The sequence below is a fragment of the Pipistrellus hanaki genome, assembly GCF_964339955.1.
Source record: "Pipistrellus hanaki genome assembly, chromosome: X".
Classification (NCBI taxonomy): Eukaryota; Metazoa; Chordata; class Mammalia; order Chiroptera; family Vespertilionidae; genus Pipistrellus; species Pipistrellus hanaki.
Window position 1 is genome coordinate 31,203,221 of NC_140524.1, and position 21,654 is coordinate 31,224,874.

At 37.4% G+C, this 21,654-nt stretch overlaps 1 protein-coding gene across 5 annotated transcripts in view; it reads left to right on the top strand.

Annotated features, from left to right (window-relative positions):
- TENM1 (teneurin transmembrane protein 1) overlaps positions 1–21,654 on the top strand; it is a 915,501-nt gene that overhangs the window by 775,200 nt on the left and 118,647 nt on the right. For all 5 annotated transcript variants that reach the window (XM_084870761.1, XM_084870765.1, XM_084870762.1 and 2 more), the window contains 2 exons: positions 11,455–11,598; positions 20,124–20,373. In XM_084870761.1, coding sequence (XP_084726887.1) covers positions 11,455–11,598; positions 20,124–20,373 — 394 coding nt within the window. The remainder of the gene's footprint in view (positions 1–11,454; positions 11,599–20,123; positions 20,374–21,654) is intronic.

Here is a 21,654-nt window from a genome sequence, read left to right on the forward strand (position 1 = left end):
TTCTTAATATTTTAAACAATTAGAATCATACAACATATGGTATTTTATATCTTGCTTCTTTCACTTGGCATAATGTTTCCAAAACTCATCCATTTAATAGCATGTATCAGTACTTCGTTCCTTTTATGACTGAATAATATTCCATTGCATGGCTATACCACCTTTTTTGTTTGTCCATTCATCAACCAATGGACATTTGGCTTGTTTCCACCTTTTGGCTCTTATGAATAGTGCTGCTATGACCATTTATGTACAAGTATTTGTTTGAATAGCTGTTTTCAATTCTTTGGGGAATATACCTGAGCAGAATTATTGGATCATACTATAATTCTGTTTGACTTGTTGAGGATCCACCAAACTGTTTTCCACAGTGTCTGCACCATTTTATCAACCTCACTTTATGCATAAAATGTGTTACATCTCTTCCTTTTTAAATACTCTGATGCTAAAGATTCAAAAATTTTCCGATTGTTGTAGTTAAGTACTCTTACTGACTCAGTTTCCAATATGTCTATGGATGCTGAGTAAACAACTAAAACACAAAGAAAGGCAGTATTTGTAGTATACACACCGTTATGGAGCCTCCATTCCTATTGTTTGCCTGTGAGTGTTAGTTTACTTCCTATTTCTATAATTATGTTCCTGGTTTAAACTTCCTCATTCTGACTTTAAAATAGCCTTAATTGAAATGCTAAAATATATGTTGCTGGTTTCGTTTTAAAGCCGATAACAGTAATAAAAGCAAGAGTCAGTTGACCCACTCAGAAAATCCAAAGAGAGAGAGGGAAATGTTCCTTGTGGTGTTTTATGTGCACTTAAGGGACACAATTTTTTTTAGGTAGAGAAAGAAAACTGGCAAGTATCCCAAGGAAAACAACCGAAATTATTTCAAGTGTGATACCTAAAATAGGAAATGTCCTGATAATTTAATCATGGTTAAAGGGGTTTTATTTACTACCTAGCCTCCATGTCCATCTCCTTGGAGACAAAGAGAATATTCTCAACAGTGGTAAAGCATTAGAACAAGTGGCAGAATCAAGTTGGAGATCTGCTTCTCTGAAGGTGGATTGTGAGCACCTTAAGAATGCCACAGACAAGAAATAGTTCAAGTGATAAATGGATGGAAACAAAGGGATGACAAATATTTCCACTTAGCTCATACCTTCATAAATATGATTAAATCTAAACCAAAAAAAAAAAAAACACCACCACATTTAGTTGTATTTCTGGCCACATTTTATAATCACTTAGCTGATAAGAGAAGAAACAGACTCAATTTTGCACCAGATATTAACAATTATGATATATATAACATACTTCTCGGATTTGTTTCACATTCAGAAATCCTGGTAGTCTTTTGCTAGGCAGAATAGCCAAAAGACTGTTAAATGACAAAAGAGAATTCAGGTTGCTAATCAGCTGACCTTGAGGTGATTATCCTGGTTTATCTAGGTAAGCCCAATGTCATCATAAGGTTCCTTAAGTGTGAAAGAGGGATACAGAAGGGCGAGTCAGAGGTAGAGGAAGCTATTACTATAGAAGAAAGACACAGCAAGATGCAACATTGCTGGCTTTGAAGATTGGGGAAGGAAGCCACCAACCTAGGCATATGGACAGCCTCAAGAAGCTAGAAAAGGCAAGGAAATAGATTCTTTTTTAGAGCCTCTGGAATGAATTCAGCCTACTGACACCTTGATGTTAACCCAGTGAGACCCATTTCTGACTTCTGACTCCCTTAACTCTAAGATGATAAATCTATCTTATTTGAAGCATTTGAGTTTATGGTAATTTGTTACAACAACAATAGGAAACAAACCTTGACCACTGTTTTTTACAGTCCTGGTCATAGCAAGGATTTTTGTTTAAACTATTGCCAGAAAGGTCTCCCACTCTTCTTCTTCCCCATGCCAATTAAATATGAACCTCTGTCCCATGCATTTCTGGGTGATGGACAAAGAGGTGGTTAGATTTAAAGAAGCAGAATTTGAAGTGATGGTGCATCTCCAAGTTGAAATGTCCACTTAGTGTGAAATGTGGGGCTATTGTTTCCCACATAGCTCAGCTGTGGGGAATTGGCGGGATCTCTAAGGGCCAGAGTGTCACAAAAGAAGAATAGTGTATTGAAGGACAACCAAAATGAGAAAAGCAGTGCTTGAGATCCTAGGATATTTCCCCATTTTTTTCCAATGAAACAGACTTTGCAACTGGAGGGATAATCCCAGAGTGAATAAATTAGCAGCAGAGGTTCTATGAATGACTTCCTTAGAGAAGTATCAATGGCAACTGATAAGATTGATTAATCCAAGTACAATATCGATCAAGTGCAAGAAGAGTAAAATCACCCCCAGGGTTGCAGTACAAAAACCGCCACCACTAGTTCATCCAGCTTAAAGATTTTGTTGTCTGATACACAGACAAGACTCTCCTACTAAAAACTCGGTGTGAGCATGTAAAATGATTTGGCCTTAGTACTTTATTTTCTAGCTCTAACTAAGGTATGATGTCTAGAAATCATTGCATATTATTTAGCTTCTTTTCCAACTCTACTGCTTGCAAAACAATGTAAAAACATCATTATTGTTAAGTTCACAGTGCCATTAAAATTCTAGAAATGGCTTATTTAATTTGACATACTGGCTTGTTCAGGGGCCCTGATGTGCATCCATTATATGAATTTTGTCAAAATAACTCCCTATGTCCACCTGGGTCTGCACACATTATCAGTATCTAATAATGCATTCTGCCTGGTCTTCATTTTAATTAAATTAAATTGCAGCGGTTTGGAGTCCTGGAAGTTCAGGAAATCAGCCATCCACCTTTAATAGCATTGCTATTAACAATTCTATTTTTCTTCAAGGTTGTTGGCAACAACAATTGCATAATTATTTAGTACAGTAGTTTGGTAAGAAAGAGTGGTGTTTCAGGGAGAACTAGACTTCCTAAAGGTTCACAGTGCATATGAGTCTGTCTGAATTGTGTTAGAGAGAAACAGGGGGACATTAATAGTAACAGGTGCTAAGCTACGGTTGCTTTGTGCACACAAAACATCCCTGAGAATGTTGCTTTAGTGTTCATAAATTTCCCTTCAGTAAAACCTAAGCAGGCTGAGAAGCCACAGAAATAGCATCCACTGAATATTTTAATAATAAGTGGGTAGTGCTTTATAATTTGCAAAGTACTTTCATATATATTATCTCACTTTAATCCTTATAACATTCCTGTCTGGTAGGCATGGCATGATTAATATGATTATTTTACAGGGGGGTGGGAGGAATTGAAGTTCCAAAGAAGCAAGTGACTTGCCTAGAGTCCTGTTCAGAGCAGGGCTTCAAGCAAGGGTTTCCCAGTCCTGAGTGCTATATGCCTTTCACTACTGCCTCTCATCATTAAAGTGACCAACCCACTTTACCGAGTACCCAATTCAACACCCCAGTGGCTTTCTGTCAAAGAAGCTAGCAGAGATAATAATCTTTCATCATTTCTCTCCACTCATGAATTCATAATCGTTAACTGAGAACAGGGCTGTTTTTTCCATTCAGCTTCATAGGCACAGCACCAAGGATATGAGGTTTTCAAGGACCTACAAAAATGTTTGTCACCTGAAAAGTAAGTTTGTTGGCCCCTATATATGAAAAGGAAACCAGAAAAATCAACATTAGTAAATGTTAAAATAAATGTCTGCAAATGGAGCATTATATCAGCTGGTCAACTGCAACTCAGTTTTTACTCTTACATATGAAATATGTTTAATGTTGTATATGGATTGTGGGTTGTATCCATTTTCATATGTCTGCTAAGATATGAGATAGCACCTCGCAAAGTAAAAATGCATAGAGCCTCCCAGGTTTTTTTTTTTTTAATGACCCTGGTAGATACTCTCTCTGACAAGCAGCCTGTGCCCATTTCAAACTGCAGGTCACACCCATTAGTAGATTGTGAAATCCATTTGGTGAGTCAATCAAGTATTTTTTTAATGAAGTAAGATATAATGGAATGTAACAGGACAAAAATGAAAAGAAACAAAAATAGCAGAATATAACACTATTAAGAGAGTATTGTTTTGGAAAATCTGTTTCAATTATACGTGTGTGTGTGTGTGTGTGTGTGTGTGTGTGTGTGTGTCTATGTGCATGCTGGGTCACAATTAAATGACTTCAGAGCATAAGAATTTGAAAGCTATTGGTAAGATGATACATTTAAGATACAGAAAAATTAAATGGTTTACCAAATAAACCAGATGACTTATTTTCCAAGTTAGTATTTATGACTGTTTTTGCCTTCTAATCTCCTCTACCAACTCCTGTCAGGGCATTATGGAGATAATCTCTTCAAGATTGGGTGACCATATGCTTGATTACCCAAAACAAGATACTTTTGGGAGTAAAAGGGATGCTCTTCATAATGATATCAAAACAACAACATAAGCACGTACTGTTCCGGAATACATGGTACTTCTACCTCAAGGCAATCCCTAGCTTCCCATCTTCTTAATTTGGAGCAAATAAACGTTTATTTGTTTAGTATTTCAGAATTGTGGGTCTTTCTCTTAATAACTATGATTAACGGTGAGAAACAGCACTTACTAAAGAGTCACTGGGTTTGAGCTCTGGTTCTGCCATTTACTAGCCAGGTGACCTTGGACTAGTCAATTTACTTCTCTGAATCTATCATCCCATCTATCAAATGGTAGTAAATACATCTTCCTCCCTAGTTTTTGTGAATCATCACATGAGGTAATATACACAAAAATGTATTTGAATATTAGGCGTTATGCAAATGTGAGGTGATATTATTTTAAGCAGGCCATAGATAAAAGTTCTAGAATATAGTTAACCCTTCAGGGTATGGCCTTTCTCACATGACAGATTATCCAGTTCTGTGTAATATCCACTGTATCCACAGAGTGTAGCAGATCACCTACCTGCTGGGCACATAGCGTGGCTCACTGAAGCTTTGCTGAGTCATTAGAGGATAGCCCCTTTCTTTCCATTGCAATATTGCATCCCTTTAATCAGTCACATTTGTTTAAAGGATAAACAGTCCTTCAAGGTGAATATATTTCCTAAAAACTCCCTGAAGAAAAATGCCTAAGTGCTGCTAAAATATAGTAACTTTTCTTTTGTACTGTGTGGGGTGAAATGGGAGAAGGGGATGTTCTTCATTTGTTTTTGATGCTCTAGAGAGAAACTGACTCTTTAGCCATCCTGACCTTCTTTAAATCTCCCAAAGACACCAAACTTCAAAGCCTTGCACTCATATTGTTCCCTCTGCCTAGTATGTGCTTCCCTATACTTAATGAGGTAAACCCTTTCAGCATAAAGAGGCATTTCCTTGCCTCTCCATTCCAACTTAAATTCTCTTGTTACACTCTCTCTTAATACATTCTCATCATAACATTTTAGACAACCCCAGCTTTATGACTTATTTGTTTGTTTATTTGTTTATTGACTGGCTGAATTCCTTTAGTGAAATCTATTTTCTCTCTCACAATGTTAAAGTCTATTTTCTCTTACACAATGTTAAAGTTTATTTTCTCTCTCACTGTGTTGCAGGGATGTAGTTTTAGGTATAGACATTTACTTTGGGATGACAGTCCATCATAACATTTATCACAATTTGTGTGTGTGTGTGTGTGTGTGTGTGTGTGTGTGTGTGTGTGTGTGTCTTATTTAATTTTGTTTTATATTTCTGTCACTAGAATGTGAGCTCCATTGAGGGGTGCCATGTTGTTCTGTCTTGTTCATCCCTGTGTTCCCATTAAATATTGTATATTTTTTGGATGAATGAATAAGGACAGAGGCTAGATCTTTAACCCTTGCTTATACAGTTGACCCTTGAACAACACTGTTTTCAATTGGATGGGCCCACTGATAAGCTTATTTTTTTCAATAAATACTGTAAATATATTTTCTCCTATGGTTTTCTTAAAGTTTTCTTTTTCCTACCTTACTTTATTGTAAGATTACATAAAATATATGTATTATACCTATAACATATAAAATACATTAATCGACTGTTTATGTTATCGATAAGGCTTCTGATCCACAGTAAGCTATTAGTAGTTAAGTTTTGGAGGAATCAGTTGGTATATGTGGCTTTTCTACTGTGTAGGTAGGTGTTCATCACCCCTAACCACCACGTTGTTGAAGGCTCAACTGTATAATGGGATGATGGACCTACCAAGGGAAGGAGGATGTTGCCTAGGCACAAAAACGTGCTCACAAATGTGAATGTAAGCCAGTACATCACCCTGCCTTTGGTAGTACCTGTGTCATTCAGGTTCCAGGCTCCCTTTTATGAAGCTAGCCTGGGACAAAGGAGCCAGAAAAAAATTAGATTTCAGAGTAGAGGACCTTTTGGCAAAAATGATGTGTGCTTACCTCACTCCTGGGTGCTTTTTACTTTTCCTACCTATACTTTCTCTTCATCCAGCTCTCTCATTTTTAGCACTATCGTGTTTAAACCTTATTTTATAAATAGGTAGGATATAGATCCTAAGTAAAGTATCACCAAATCAAATCCAGTGATTCGTTCAAAAGATCATAACCAAGCAGGGTTTATTTTAAGACCAACAAAGATGGTTCAACATTAGCAAATCTGTTGCTATAGTTCTCTGCCTTTAATAGATTAAAAGACAAAACTATGTGTCTATTTCTGTAAGTGCTGAAAAGGCACTTGATAAAAATTCATCACCTGATTCTGACACTCTTGCTAAGCCAGGAATAATAGATAAACAAAGCATTTCAGGCTACCGGGCAATGTGTCAAATTGAGGAGCCTCTAGGGTCATCCTAGCCTATGATAAATCACTAGGGAATAAGAAAAGGTAGAAGATGCTCTGGGAACAGGTACCTGTTCTCAGTACATAGCATGTTATGTACATAGTCTTGGTCTATTGTTGCCATGGCCTGCATTGGGTTCTTTAGATCTTTTGTTTTTATGTTTCGTTGGTGTTTTGCATTAATCTAGTATTTTAAAAGAATGGGGCATATTTATTATTCTATTTTAAAAATCCCTTTTGGGTAAGAAGGTTTTGATCTACCATTTAAATGTCATAAAATTATTTTTAGATGTTCCTTGAGTTCATGAAGGTAACATGTACATTTATCACATTGACTATCAGACTATTTTTAATTATATATTGCCTTCATAAATGCAACCATTATGAATTCTGAAGCCTTAGCCTAAAGCTGTTGAAAATCAGCTGCTTTATCTTGTCATATTTCACACATCAGCTTCATTGCATAGCGTCTTTCCCTAGCTACTTAATGTCAATCTCCTATCCCAGCCCTGTAGGTGAATGTCACAGCCACTAAATTGGGTGTCAGGAGCACTGTGGCCCTCAGTCTTCTTACAGTCCCATCATACAAATGCTGCTGCTGTGATCAGTACAATGAGCATTCAGTTATTTTTGCAATGTCAAGTGGCTTTGGGGGGAACAAGCTGCAGCCTTTCTTTGTAAGCCAGTGCAATATTTTCAAGATGACTAACTGTGAAGTCAGAGATGCAATCCTGTGATTGGTGCAAAAGTAACAAGCCTATCTTGACAATCAATGACTCTTGGTTAAGGAACATTTCATTAATATCTCTGTGATGAGGTGAGGGAGAGAATACAGCAAGATAAAAATCCAGACGAAATTAAAGGGTGTCACCAGGGAAGAGGTCACACGGTTCAGAAAAAGTATTGTGCCTTTATTAATGGCCATTTCTCAACTGCTTTTCCCATATATACACACCAACAAGGGACCCACTATGCCAGCCCCTGTTAAGTGTAGTTTAGGAAGCCCCTTCCCCACCTACCTCCACTCACTGCCAGACTAGTCTGTAGTCTCTAGCTCCTCTGTTGGTGAATGATTGTTTTTCCTTCCTATGACATTGTTCTTCATATTCCCAACTTTAGTGTGCCAGAGACTGAATCTGTGGTCTATACCCTGCTGTGTTGATGATCAAATGTGAAAGGCAACAAGCTGCCTAAAAAATGGTAGTGGTCCACCCTGCTATTTAACAGAGACTCAGCTGTCACAGTACCAGGGAGAGTATATGTCAGGACTCAGCATTTTCAGTGCCAGCCCTGGTAGCCTCTTTCCCCCCATATTTAATTATCTGAAAAAATAATGGGCATGTAGTGCATTTCAGTCTGCTTCTATGAGAGAAAGTCTAGAATTGGTTGGTACTGTATTTGGAAAGTAGCTCAACTCCATGGGGTGAAATGTCTGCCTTCTCATAAGCAGATTGCAAGTTCCATGATTTGGCTTAAGTGGGTTGCTATCGGAAAGAAACCTTGCCTTGTTACTCTGAGCAAGGAGTCCCATACAAAAATACCCTGACACAGCCATTCTCATTAAAATCATTTGAAATTTTGGACAAGTCTTAAGTATAAATTATAACTTTATTAGCCCATAGAGCTTTCTCACGAGAAAGTAAATCTAATAAAAATTAGAGGGAACTTATTAAGTGGCTGCCTTGTTGCTATTTGCTATGACTTGCGGGGGGGTGAATAATGTAATTGTGGGGTTTGCAGTCAATGCATTTTGTTGTAGACTAGAGAGCAATTCACAAAGCACATATGAGGAGGTGAAAAGAGAATGTCTTATTATCATTGCATCGAGAACTCTTTAATTGATACTTTATGTTAGCATTTCCTGTCATAAAGTTGGGAAGATCTTTAACTGTTACTGAGAGTGGAGAAGCAGACTCCAAATTACCATCAGAGGTCACCAGGGCATTCTACTTATTCACAAAATTGCACAATCACCTTCCAGAGAAGGAATTGTAGGGGAGCTCACCAGGCTTACAATGTACAAAAGGCAGATCCTGGCAATGGTATAGAAGGAGCTGATGGCTTGAAGGGAACTTATAATCATTGCCATTGTGATTATTTATTAATCAAGACATAAATGTTGACAAGGGAAGCAAAAATGATATTCTTCTATACACTAGCATGGCCATACGTGTGCGTTTTTTACTTTTTTATTTGATCATCAACTTGAACTGGTCAAATGCAATCTTGAAAGAATGCACTTTAGAATCATAGAGTTTTAGTGATAACGGGATTATAAAAATGACCTAGTACAAAGATCCTTAATATGAGAACATAATTTCAGGAAGCCAGTGAACACTCCCTAAAATTATATATAAAATATTGTGTGCATATGCAATTTTCTAAGAAAAAGATCCATAACTTTCATCAAATTCATAATAAAAAGTTCCCTGACCCAGAAAGGTCTAAGAACCACTATTTCTACTACCTACTGCTCTGCCCTCTACATACACACACACACACACACACACACACACACACACACATACACTTTGTTACCAATAAAGAACACAACTCCCAGAGTTGGAAAATAATTTGCCCAAGCTATACTGCTAAGCTAATGGCAGAGCCAAGAGTTGAAGTCTTTTCTGTCTCTGGGTCTGAAACTATGTCTTTCCACTATACCAAAGTTGTTTTAGCAAGCATCAGAACCAAGGAGGTTTCAGACAGCAATAATTTGTGCCACAAGCATAATTTGAACTAGGTTACCTTTGAGATACTTCACTGAAATTATATTTCCATCCACCTTAATAGAGAACAGCATTGACAAAGATGATCCCAAATTTTTAGAGATTATTTCCATTTCATTATTAGTCTTTTCCACTCCCCATTGATCTCCCTTGCTAATAATGCTTGTTTAGGGCTAACAGTAAAATGAGTTTGCCTTCCATAAGCCTTTGTCAGCTGATGGCAGGGTAGGAGTGCATCTTCATCAGGACCAGCCACATAATTTGCAGGACCCACTGTTAGGTGAAAATACAGAACCTCTTGTTAAAATGTATTAAGGAGCCTGGCCAGTGTGGCTCGGTGGTTGAGTGTCAACCTATGGACCAGGAGGTCATGGTTTGATTCTTGGTCAAGGGTACATGTTGCAGGTTGCAGGTTCAGTCCCCAGTGTGGGTCATGCAGAAGGCAGCCTATCAATGATTCTCATCATCGATGTTTCTCTCTCCCTCTCCATTCCTCTCTGAAATCAATAAAATAAAATAATTTAAGTATTAAGGATTTTAAGACAGTGACAGCAGAGCATTTAATCAAGTGTGAGGCCCTTCTGAGCATGGGCCCCTGTGAGACTGCAGAGGTCATACACCCATGAAGATGGTCTTGATCCATATTGAAGCTTTGGTGAAACCTGGGACAAAGATAAGCCAGTCTGATTTAAAATTGGCCACAAAGGATCCACAAAGTTAGAGAGTTCTGTATTTAAAATCAAAAGGACTACACATGCACACAAACATCAGTTTGAATAAAGATTCCATCTTTCTCTTCATCTAATGCCAAAAACCAAAACTGTCTCACTTTAATTTTTCATCTGTGGACCTACTGTGCTGGCATTAAGCACACATTTTTATCACAGTTTCCATAACAAAATTACAAAAGAAGGAATGGCTTCTCCCAGAACATCTAATGAGTCAGGTAGAAGCAGGTACTCAAAAGCAATGGCAGACAACCAGCTAGGGATATTTTAAGCTGCCAGAAAGGGGGAAAGAAGATTTGGAGTATGCAGTGCAATGAGCCATTGGTGTTTCCATTTTTTTTAACATTATGAGAACAAAAAGCATTTTAAATTCAAGAATCAGAAATCTAAGGTTCCAACAGGTAAGCATGTTTACCAGCTGAGACAATGACTGGGACTTGGTGTACTTGAGCTATGAAGACTTCAGTACAGTAGAGTCACCCAAGCTACTACAATCCCATTTTAGTGGCATACCATGGTTTCAAGCTTAATACATAACATCTGTGCTTCATAAGACCTGAAACCAAATGTTGATTGATGTCCCATTTGTTAAATATATAAAGAAACCATAATATAATGTATACAATGTGGAATTTACATTAGAAGCACTTGCAACACTATAAGCAAACTCAGACTTTCAACAAACTAAAGGCCAGTTAGTGCAAGAGAAAATATAAATTGGGCAAATTAATTTTTATTAGTCTCATGTTGTCAGTTCTTATATAAGGGTCCCAGTCAGTACCTCACAGCCAGCTTCGTAAGTGCATTTTGCAGTCTAGAGAGAGAAGAAACCAGCACTTCCTCTAAAAGGTGAAGAAATAAATCATGTCACCACAGCTTAAGTCTTCAGAGAGCTTATTTCTCCACTTTTACAACACAGCTTCCAACCCAAAATCCCATACTAAAGCTTAATGTCTATAAACATATGGTAGCTGCCTAATGACAGCACTCATTCACTCATTCATCCATTTATCCAATATGCACTGACTGATCGCTTTTGAATGCCCAGTGCTATGTTGGCACTGTTCTGCCTGTGCTAGTTGAACATCATTTTCAGTCAAATTTCAACCCAAGTCAGAATTCAGTAGCAAATACAATATCCAAAGAATTATCAACTGGGTAAAAATGAAACTAATTTTTTAATTTTTTCTAATGTGTTATTAACTCTTTGTTTGCAGTATCTGTGGGATATGAATATGAAACCTGCCCTGAGTTTATTCTCTGGGAGAAAAGGACAGTGATCTTACAAGGTTTTGAGATGGATGCTTCTAACCTAGGAGGCTGGTCATTAAATAAGCATCATATTTTCAATCCTAAAAGTGGTAAGCAGCTTTTAAAATATTACTTAATATTCTTTTCCTAATGCTGTATATATATGTGTGTGTGTGTGTGTGTGTGTGTGTGTGTGTGTGTAATACATTATTCATTGCAGAAAATTTGAAAATTACAAGGAAAAATTGCCTGTAGGTTCACAACCTAGAGAAGACCACGTTAGTTTATTTCCTTTCAAGTATGATCATCTGATTTCCAATTAGTGCTATATAGTGAGACTGCTTCATCACAAAGTTATATGAAACTGGGTTTTACTATCATTATTTCTCTAAGCGATTAACAAGTTTATCTGACATTGTAACCTACATTTTTAAAGTAGAACAATAATCGGCATATTTCATAAAATCTAAGACACCTTCAATTATAAGTACACCATTATTTTATGGAAAATGCTGCTGATTAAACTATGATATACATTGTTAGATAAATACTTATTTTAGAGATGTTTATATGTGAAGCAAAATATACACCCAAGAATTAAATAATCATCTATGTAATACAGTTTCAAAGGGTTTAGTGAACTTTGTCCCATTTTAAACACAGCAACCCTGCAAAATGGCATTAGCCTCATTTGAAAGATCAAGAGTCTGAGACTTAGTCATGTGACCTTCCCCAACATTGCAGTCAGTAAGTGATTAGAGCTATGTGCTCTTTCTCCTACATGATAGCTGTTTATCCACATAAATATCAGTATGTCCAATAAGAAGCTAGGACTAAAGGGACAGTGATGGACAAAAGAGAAGAGCTAGGATGGGAAGAGTGCTCTACTGGGCTTCTCTTAGTTTTAAGGCTCCTAAATCCTGGACTTAGGAAAAGAGGAAAGAACAATGAGAACAAGACATTCTCATTTTCAGTGTTTTCCTTCTTTGAACCACATTTTCTACTGTCACTTTGTCCTAATTTGTATTATAAACGTTAGATAAATCAGGAGAACGGACCACAGGTGGCTCTTCTGCCCATGTGGCTCTCACACAAACTGATTTTGCTACCCTGGTCATAAATGCTTCATCATAGTTCTTCCATCTCCTTTTGCATCCTGCTGGGAAACCAGTCGTTGGTGTTTCCATCTAGCTTTCATTTGAGCATCAGCTGGTAAGTTTTCACTGAAATCATATTCTTTTTTCATCTAAAGAGGCAGATTCTTAGCATCCTTCAGTGGAACATGTACTTTGGGTTATTTGTCCAGGATTTTGGGTATGAATATATTGAGGCAGCTACATTCTTGCATTTGGCCATCCTTTTATCTACCTTACCTTTGTGGACCAGCTGGCTAATGTCTAGTTATCTTTTAAGTTCATGAGCTAAGAGATCCATTTAGTAATCAAATCTATGATCTTCATTTGTACCATAGTTGGATCAGCCAAGCCAAACAGCCACATAGACTGGGAAACTTTGGTTAGCAAAGCTAACCATAGAATGTTTCGCTTCAACCATAGAATGAGATCACCTCCCATATTCCCAATGTGGGATCCTGAAGGTGAATGATTCCATTGCTGTATGCCCCTGTTATACTTCCTCCCCCACTTTAAAGGAAGATTCTAAATTCTATTTCAAGTTGTTTATTTTTTAAGAGCATAGATTTAGTCACAGATATAAAATGTCAACTTATTTTCCATTGTCAAAAGGAGAATCACAGTTTTAAAAGTACAGAAACGAAAGGGCAGATGCCACTTACTAAATTATTAGATTTTTTTGTTTTGATTTGAAAAGTTTGACATTTTAAGCAGCCATTTCTTTTCCACTCACTTTTATTGGCTTGTATAGCTTGTCTCTTTCAAATGCCTGTCATTGACATTAAATACAAAATGAGAAATGACCTCAATCGAACCAGCCCCCAGCTGTGTGCTCCCAGTCCTGTATCCTCTTACCATTTGCTTCACACTGCTTTAAAAATTCAGAACAGAGGGGAGCCATTCAGAAAGTTGGCTTTGGGCCCCTCCTCCCATTTCCACAATTGTATTCTCTACACCTCTTATTTTCCAATAATTAATTTTTAGGTAAAGGTACCAATTTATTTCTGAGACTCTTTTTAAAAGCTTTATTGAAGTATAATTTATACACCATAAACTTCACCAATTTTAGCTGTACATTTCACTGACTTTTAGTAAATTGTACAGATGTGCAATTTTCACAACACAGTTTCAGAATATTTTTATCACTCCCCCCCAAAAAACAAAAACAAAAACAAAAAAAAACCCTGTGCTCACCCCAGAACCACTAAATCTGTTTTGTGTCTTTTTCTGAGAATTCTATTCTGAAAAAGAAACCTTACTTTGGATAGTTTTTATTAAAAGAACATGTGTTCATTTTATCATCTCATTTGTAGGCACATTGTATTTCTAACCAGAAACTCGTCACACTTGCCAAGAACATATCTGAAGCCAGCTCTGCCATTGCCTTTCAGCCTGACCTTGGCCTGGAATACCTCTCTTGGGACATTTTTGAAGTCTAAATCCCACCCACAATGGCAGTTTTAGAAGCAGGAATGATAAGCGTGAGGGAGCAGCTCTTTCCCCCTCAGGTCAGACAGTCTTTTCTGGCTGATTAAGGCAAGAGCATCTTCTCTTCAAATTCCCCCACTCCACTTCTTTCTGGAAAAAGCCTAACTCTTTAGGCACCTTGCTTTTTTGATCTGAGACAGATAGCAGATTAGAAACAAGAATCTATCTTCCCCCAGTTTTCTCTCACTGGTTAAAAAGACACCTATAATTAGATTGGATGTCTGCTGCCATTCAATTCTCCAGTTTTTCTTTGGCTCTGCAATCATTATGCAGTGGGCATTTTCTAGTAGGCAGTGTTTTCAGACCATTTGTCATTTCTGTTGCAGCAATTATATTTACCTGACAATTAACCATTGGTTGTGGAGAATTATTCCAAATATTATGCCTGATAGATATATATAGAGAGAGATGGTTCCTACTTTCACTGAAATAAAGAAACATCAAGAACTTGTGTTTTTAAATATTATTTCTTCAAAATACATCTTCCCCATGATTACAGAGATTTCTTTTAAGATAAGTCAGTTATTTAAAATTGTGTGAAAAAATGTGTACGTGAATTCATTCATCGCAGAGTGAGCTATTTGTTATAGTAGATCTTCATATCAAATGGATCCTCTAGTGTTTCCTTCAGTTGAGTGTTAAAATTATTCCAAAGAATAATCCAGAGTACTAATTGAGTCTTGTCATCTGTCTGAAATGAATGAAGAATTTCCTTTAACCTGGCCTCCAAGATAGGCCAGCAGTGTGTCAACAAATGGTTTTACTGGGAGAAGAAGTAAATGTCCATTGATCACACTGGCATATCTCCCAGTTTGTGTTTATATCCTCTCAGTCAAGTCCTAAGAGAAATATGTATTGTGTCCCTTGTTGTTCATAAGTCTGAAAAATGGTTTCTTCTTTGAAATCAGTGTAAAACACCACCCACTGGCTTCCAGAGGGAATTTTTATTTCAAACTTATTTATAAGCTTCAAAAGAAGTTCTGAGCAAAGTAGCAGGAGGCTATGAGTGGTGTGTTTAAAAGTATGCTTAACTTATTATACAACATATTTGGCTTTGGGGGGCAGAGAAAAGAGAAACTTAGGAGAGAAAATGTGCAATTGGATCCACCCAGTGGGGTTTCTTAGTTGACTGTAAACAACATACTCAATCCTTAGCAGAGAGTTGGCCTTCTTATAAATAATGTGTGATATCAGAGGTGCATTTGATTCTGTTTTTAAAATGAGCATTATAGCAGAATAAGCTAGAAGGGGGCGGGGGGCAGCGATAATTGATCAAGATTTCTAGGAACAGCCGAAACCTGTTTGGCTCAGTGGTAGAGCGTCAGTCTGCGGACTGAGGGGTCCCGGGTTCGATTCCGGTCAAGGGCATGTGCCTTGGTTGCGGGCACATCCCCGGAGGGGGGTGTGCAAGAGGCAGCTGGTCGATGTTTCTCTCTCATCGACGTTTCTGGCTCTCTATCTCTCTCCCTTCCTCTCTGTAAGATATCAATAAAACATATTAAAAAAAAGATTTCTAGGAACATACACAAAATATTTTCAAAGCAACCTTTTGCAGAAGAATTGGTGTTAAATCATTGTTGCTAGATGGTATGCCCTGGTTCTGTGTAATGGAAGATTAAACAGATTCTTGAAACAACAAAAACACCCTTCAAAATGATCTATTCTTCCAGGGCAATACAAAAGGGGTTTGCCCATTTTTGTTTTGATTGCTTCAGCTTTAAACAGGAATGGTAATTTCAGTACACGGGCACTTTAGTACCTTGCATGAAAGCAAGACATCAATTGTTGAGATGTAATCAGAAAGTACATTGCCTTATGTTTTATTTCCTTTAATCATTCTTCTTCTTTGATGGAGTGTTGGGCTTTCTAATAGAAAAGGGGAGGTTTAGAATTGCAGGCTTTGAAGAATGGTTTAAAATAGCCATCTTTCGTTTTTAAATTGCCAGGAGCCTGGTAATAACATGTCATTTTGAAGGTAATTGTTAACTATACCATTACATTGATATTAAAAAAAAAAAAGATCTACCTGGGAGAATAGATGTTAATAGCAAATCTGATATTTCCAAGACAATAATTGGAAATATTTTTGAATGATATACCCTATAGTGCATGGCTGAAATACTGACATGCTAAACAGTTGGTTTTTTTCATTTATTAGAGTGCATATCATCGCCTCATTGATAGGATATTCAGTTAGTGATCATTAGGAGATTTCTTTTCACTGATGTTGTACAACTGTCATTCCAGTTCTCATTCACTTCCTCCCAATTCATTTAAATTACAGTATTGATCACACTGCAATTAAGTGTTTTGTGGAAATGAGTTCAGTCCTATTAATCTTACTTAACTATTCTAAATCTTAACAATTTTACTGCCTAACTTATTAATAAAATTAATAAAATAGTGATCTTTAAGATATCTTATAGTTCTGAAATAAAAGACCAATTTTGAGGGGCATAAACTCATAACTGCTCCTGCAGATCATATGTTGAAACAAGTAGCCAGGAATCACTTTGGGAGGGAAAGTAAAAAAATTTAGCTATGAAATCACAAGTCTATATGATGTATGGGATTTCTGTTTTCTGTAAGGCCCATTCCAGGTACATATTTAGTGCCATGGTGGATGTTTTACCCTCTTATTTGTTTTTGCCAATGATGTTCCTATTTCAGAGTGATCAATAATTTCCATTGTAGGACTATGGGACCAAATATTGGAAGTAAACTGAGGAAGGCATTTTAGGAAATGTTTAAGGAGAATAACAGGCCATCCAAGGAGATAAATAACAGGGTTTGTGGGAGAAAAAATAAGACTGTATAAGATAACTGCATTCATTCATTTGCTGTCAGTTACTTCATTCTGACACATTGGTATGTCTCTCACAAGGTGGATACTTTACCGGCCCTGGCTCATTCTGAGCAGACTTTAGCTATTTATTTAGCACAGTAGTACCTGTTCCTTGCATTATCTGCCAAGGCTGGGCAGTTTGCAAAATCACTGGGATTTGGATAGGGAAACTACAAGAGACTCAAAGTCTCTTTTGAACATTTACTGAGCCTTATAACAGTGATTCTCAACCTTTCTAATGCCACAACCCTTTAATACAGTTCCTCATGTTGTGGTGACCCCCAACCATACAATTATTATTTTTAAAATATATTTTATTGATTTTTTTACAGAGAGGAAGAGAGAGGGATAGAGAGTTAGAAATATCGATGAGAGAGAAACATTGATCAGCTGCCTCCTGCACAACCCCTGCTGGGGATGTGCCCGCAACCAAGGTACATGCCCTTGACCGGAATCCAACCTGGGACCTTTCAGTCCACAGACCGATGCTCTATACACTGAGCCAAACCGGTTTCGGCCATACAATTATTTTTGTTGCTACTTCATAACTGTAATTTTTCTACTGTTAATGAATTGTAATGTAAATATCTGCGTTTTCCGATGGTCTTAGGCTCTACAGCAGCGATTTGACTAAGACCATCGGAAAACACATATATTTACATTACGATTCATAGCAGTAGCAAAATTACAGTTATGAAGTAACAACAAAAATAATTTTATGGTTAAGGGTCACCACAACATGAGGAACTGTATTAAAGGGTCATGGCATTAGAAAGGTTGAGAACCACTGACTTTATAATGACTAGGCCACATGGATTGACACATAAAATGAAGAAAGAAGAAAGACAGGGTCCTTCAAGGAGCTCATGTTCTAACAGGGAAGATAGAGAAGTAATGAAAAGTGCATCCAATAGTGTGATAGCTGTAATGATAGAGCTATGCAAAAGTTTTCACACAGAAAAGGGAGCAACTAATTCTGCCTGGACAGAACAGTGGGGAAGAACTGAGCTGAGCTCTAAAGGATAGGTAAGAGTTCCCCAAGCAGACAAGATAAAGAGGGCACTCAACAGAGGGAACAGCATGTACAAAAACAGAGAGGAATGGGACTATGTGAAAGTGATTATAAATAGTCCCACTATAGCTAAAACTCAGCATACGAATGAGAGGACAATGAAAGGAGAGAGTGAAGAAATAGGCAAAGACCAAATAAATCATGGATGACTTTGCACGCTTTAATAATAAGGAAGGTGTTCTTTGTCCATAGAAGATATGGAGCTATTGAAAGGTGTGGATGATCTAACTGGTTTGGCTCCATGGATAGAGCATTGGCCTGCAGACTAAAGAGTCCCAGGTTCGATTCCAGTCAAGGGCATGTTCCTTGGTTGCGGGCACACACCCAGTAGGGAGTGTGCAGGAGGCAGCTGATCAATGTTTCTCTCTCATCAATGTTTCTAGCTCTCTATCCCTCTCCCTTCCTCTCTGTAAAAAAATCAATACACACACACACACACACACACACACACACACCGTATTTTCCTGCATATAAGACGACTTTTGAACCGAAAAAAAAAGTCAACCGAAAATTGGGGGCAAAAGACCAAAATTGCACAAAAATTACCTGCAGATTTTGACAGCAAAGTAAGTCTTTTCTTTGAAGTGGGGGGTAGTCTTATACAGCGAATATAGGCCTATACCTATGTTTTAACTGTAAAATTAGGGGGTCGTCTTATACGCCAGAAAATACGGTGTGTGTGTGTGTGTGTGTGTGTGTGTGTGTGTGTGTGTGTGTATATATATATATATATATATATATATATATATATATATATATATAATTTTTTTTTAAAGAAAGGTGTGGGTGATGGTTTGCAAATAGGTATACATGGAAAACAAGAGACCAAGAAATTAAGAAAAACTGAACTAAAGTATAGTGGTATGAATGGAGAATACAAAACTGGTTCAACATATTTTAAGAGTTATACCCAGCGGGGTGGGGGTAGAGTTAATAATTAAGTTTATAAAATAAGGAAACCAAGACCACGGTGATGCCCACATTACCAACTTAGGTAAATACACACATGTGGTACCACTTATAAGATGATTAGGGGAAAAAGGAGAAAAAGCAAGGTTTAGTAAGGGGTACAAAAATGATAAAGTCTGTTTTAAACTTGTTGAGTTTTGAGGTATCTTAGGCAGTGGTCGGCAAATTCATTAGTCAACAGAGCCAAATATCAACAGTACAACGATTGAATTTTCTTTTGAGAGCCAAATTTTTAAACTTAAACTTCTTCTAACACCACTTATTCAAAATAGACTCACCCAGGCTGTGGTATTTTGTGGAAGAGCCACACTCAAGGAGCCAAAGAACCACATGTGGCTCGCAAGCTGTAGTTTGCCGACCACGGTCTTAGGGGATCCAAATAAAAAGATATAGTAGGTATTTGCACGTCAGGTGAGACTCTGAACAGGAGAAAATTTTGGCATGTAGAGATGGGAGTTAAAGCTGTGAGAATGGAAGAGATTTCCCAAAGAGAATGATTGCACAGGATTTTCCAGCATTTTCATAAGTCAGTATCTCTATTTCCTGCACTGATGATAAGATACGGTCCAAAAGAGTGGAAAATTTAAGTCCCTTTCTTATATATTTGAAGTGCATTCTAGCGATATGATTTCTTTTCATGGAAGTAGATTACTTTCCTGATTGTGTTTTGGTAAGGTTAATATTAAAAGTGACTGATATTCCCTTTTCAGGGACCAGTTGCATAGTGACGGTAATTTTAAGTCAAGCATTTGTGTGCCCAACATCAGGAGAAAGTCAGTCAGAGATGAAAACTAAACCACAGGTGATTCACAGAGCCCACAATGAACAAGACATCATTACAAGTTGGTCATCAAATTCTTTATTGAGGCATTTAGCATCAGCAATAAAGGGACTGGTTGTATTAACCCATTTCACAGATGGGAAAACTGAGGCAAAACATTGTGGTACTATTTATGGTGGCTCTGCAGTTCAACAAAACCAAGAGTTTTTGTTGCACTCTCAATTTCTTTTATTCCAATGCCAAAGCTCCCTCTTGCTTTGAACAATGAGAGAAAAATTAAAGTGTTGCTGAGAATATTGTGTGGTAATTGTTTTTGTTTTATTCTCTTTTTTCCCCCTTGGATCTAGGAATCATACATAAAGGGAATGGAGAAAATATGTTTATTTCCCAGCAGCCCCCAGTCATATCAACTATAATGGGTAATGGACACCAACGGAGTGTAGCCTGCACCAACTGCAATGGCCCAGCTCACAACAACAAACTCTTTGCTCCTGTTGCCTTAGCTTCTGGCCCTGATGGTAGTGTGTATGTTGGAGACTTCAATTTTGTAAGGCGAATATTTCCCTCAGGAAACTCTGTTGGTATTTTGGAATTAAGGTAAGCCTCTTCTAATCTCTATGCTTAGCGGATAAGGAAAAGCAAGATGAGATAACGTGAAGAGACAAGGCATTGCCAGGAGCAGGATATACAGTTGCCCTTACTGTAGCCCTGAACTAAGATGCAGAAATTAGGGATGCAGGACATAGATCAGCTTGCCTACTCCTCTGACCTGAAGGAAACTTTGAGCACTACTTTGGAGTGTTGATATCCCTGTATGTGTGGCTTTCCCTGTGTGCACTGCCATCACTGACATGTATCTCAATACTTCTAAGTACTCAGGTAAGTCACTCAAGCCCTTCTGGCCACTACAAAGACTGATCAGAAATATCTATTCTGCTCTTGTATGTAGAGGTATTGCCAGATTTAAAAGGCTAACCTTTCTAAGCTCTTCAGGTCCAATCTTTTGAAGTGGTCACTTCACATAAAAGAAAATTGAAGTCTGTGTTTACATGGCATGATAAAAAAGGAAGAATGAGTTTTTTACCCTTAAACGCTCTATCCCAATGGGGAGAAAATTATTAAAGTATTCATCTTGAGACTTTTTTATGCTGTTCTAGAAATTTTGGGAGTACAAAGTCAAAACACCTTGAAAGGAATTCATACCTTTTAATAGTAAATGTCCTGAACCATGTAAACCATAGTTTAGTCAGTTTTGTTTTTATCCCTTCGGGGTTATAAGCCACAAATATATACCTTCTGGAGTCCTAGGAAGGGAAAGCATCTACCTCCATCCCAGCAGTATAGACAGACCTGTTTCTTCTCCCATAGCTAAATTGGTAGACCCGTCCTTCTAGTAGTTTGTGGCAGCTTTATCTTTGCCATACATCTTTAGAACTTCAGGCTAAAAGTTTCTCTAGGTCCCAGAATATTTTGATGCTATAATATATTTTGATCCTATAAACTATAGTATTTGTTGCCTCGGGCATCACCTCATTGATCAGAGATACTGGTGGAGCAACTTAAATGTACAGAACACCATCCAGACTAGTCAAGACACATGAAAAGTCTTAGGTCATTTTCATTCAACACTTCTGTTCACAGGAATATGGAGATTTGAATACATTTGGACATTCCTCAAAATTTCTCATATTCTTGTGCTTGCTTTGGAATCTACCTCCCTTTTCTCAGACTGTATTAGTCCTTCACACCTAGCAAGGAAAATCTTCTAGACACATGCTCCCATCTATTTTTCACATTAATTCACTCCAGGTTTAATACATTCCTTAATTAGAATTGCAAACACTGTCTTAGATAAAAAAGCTGTTAAATACCTTGGCT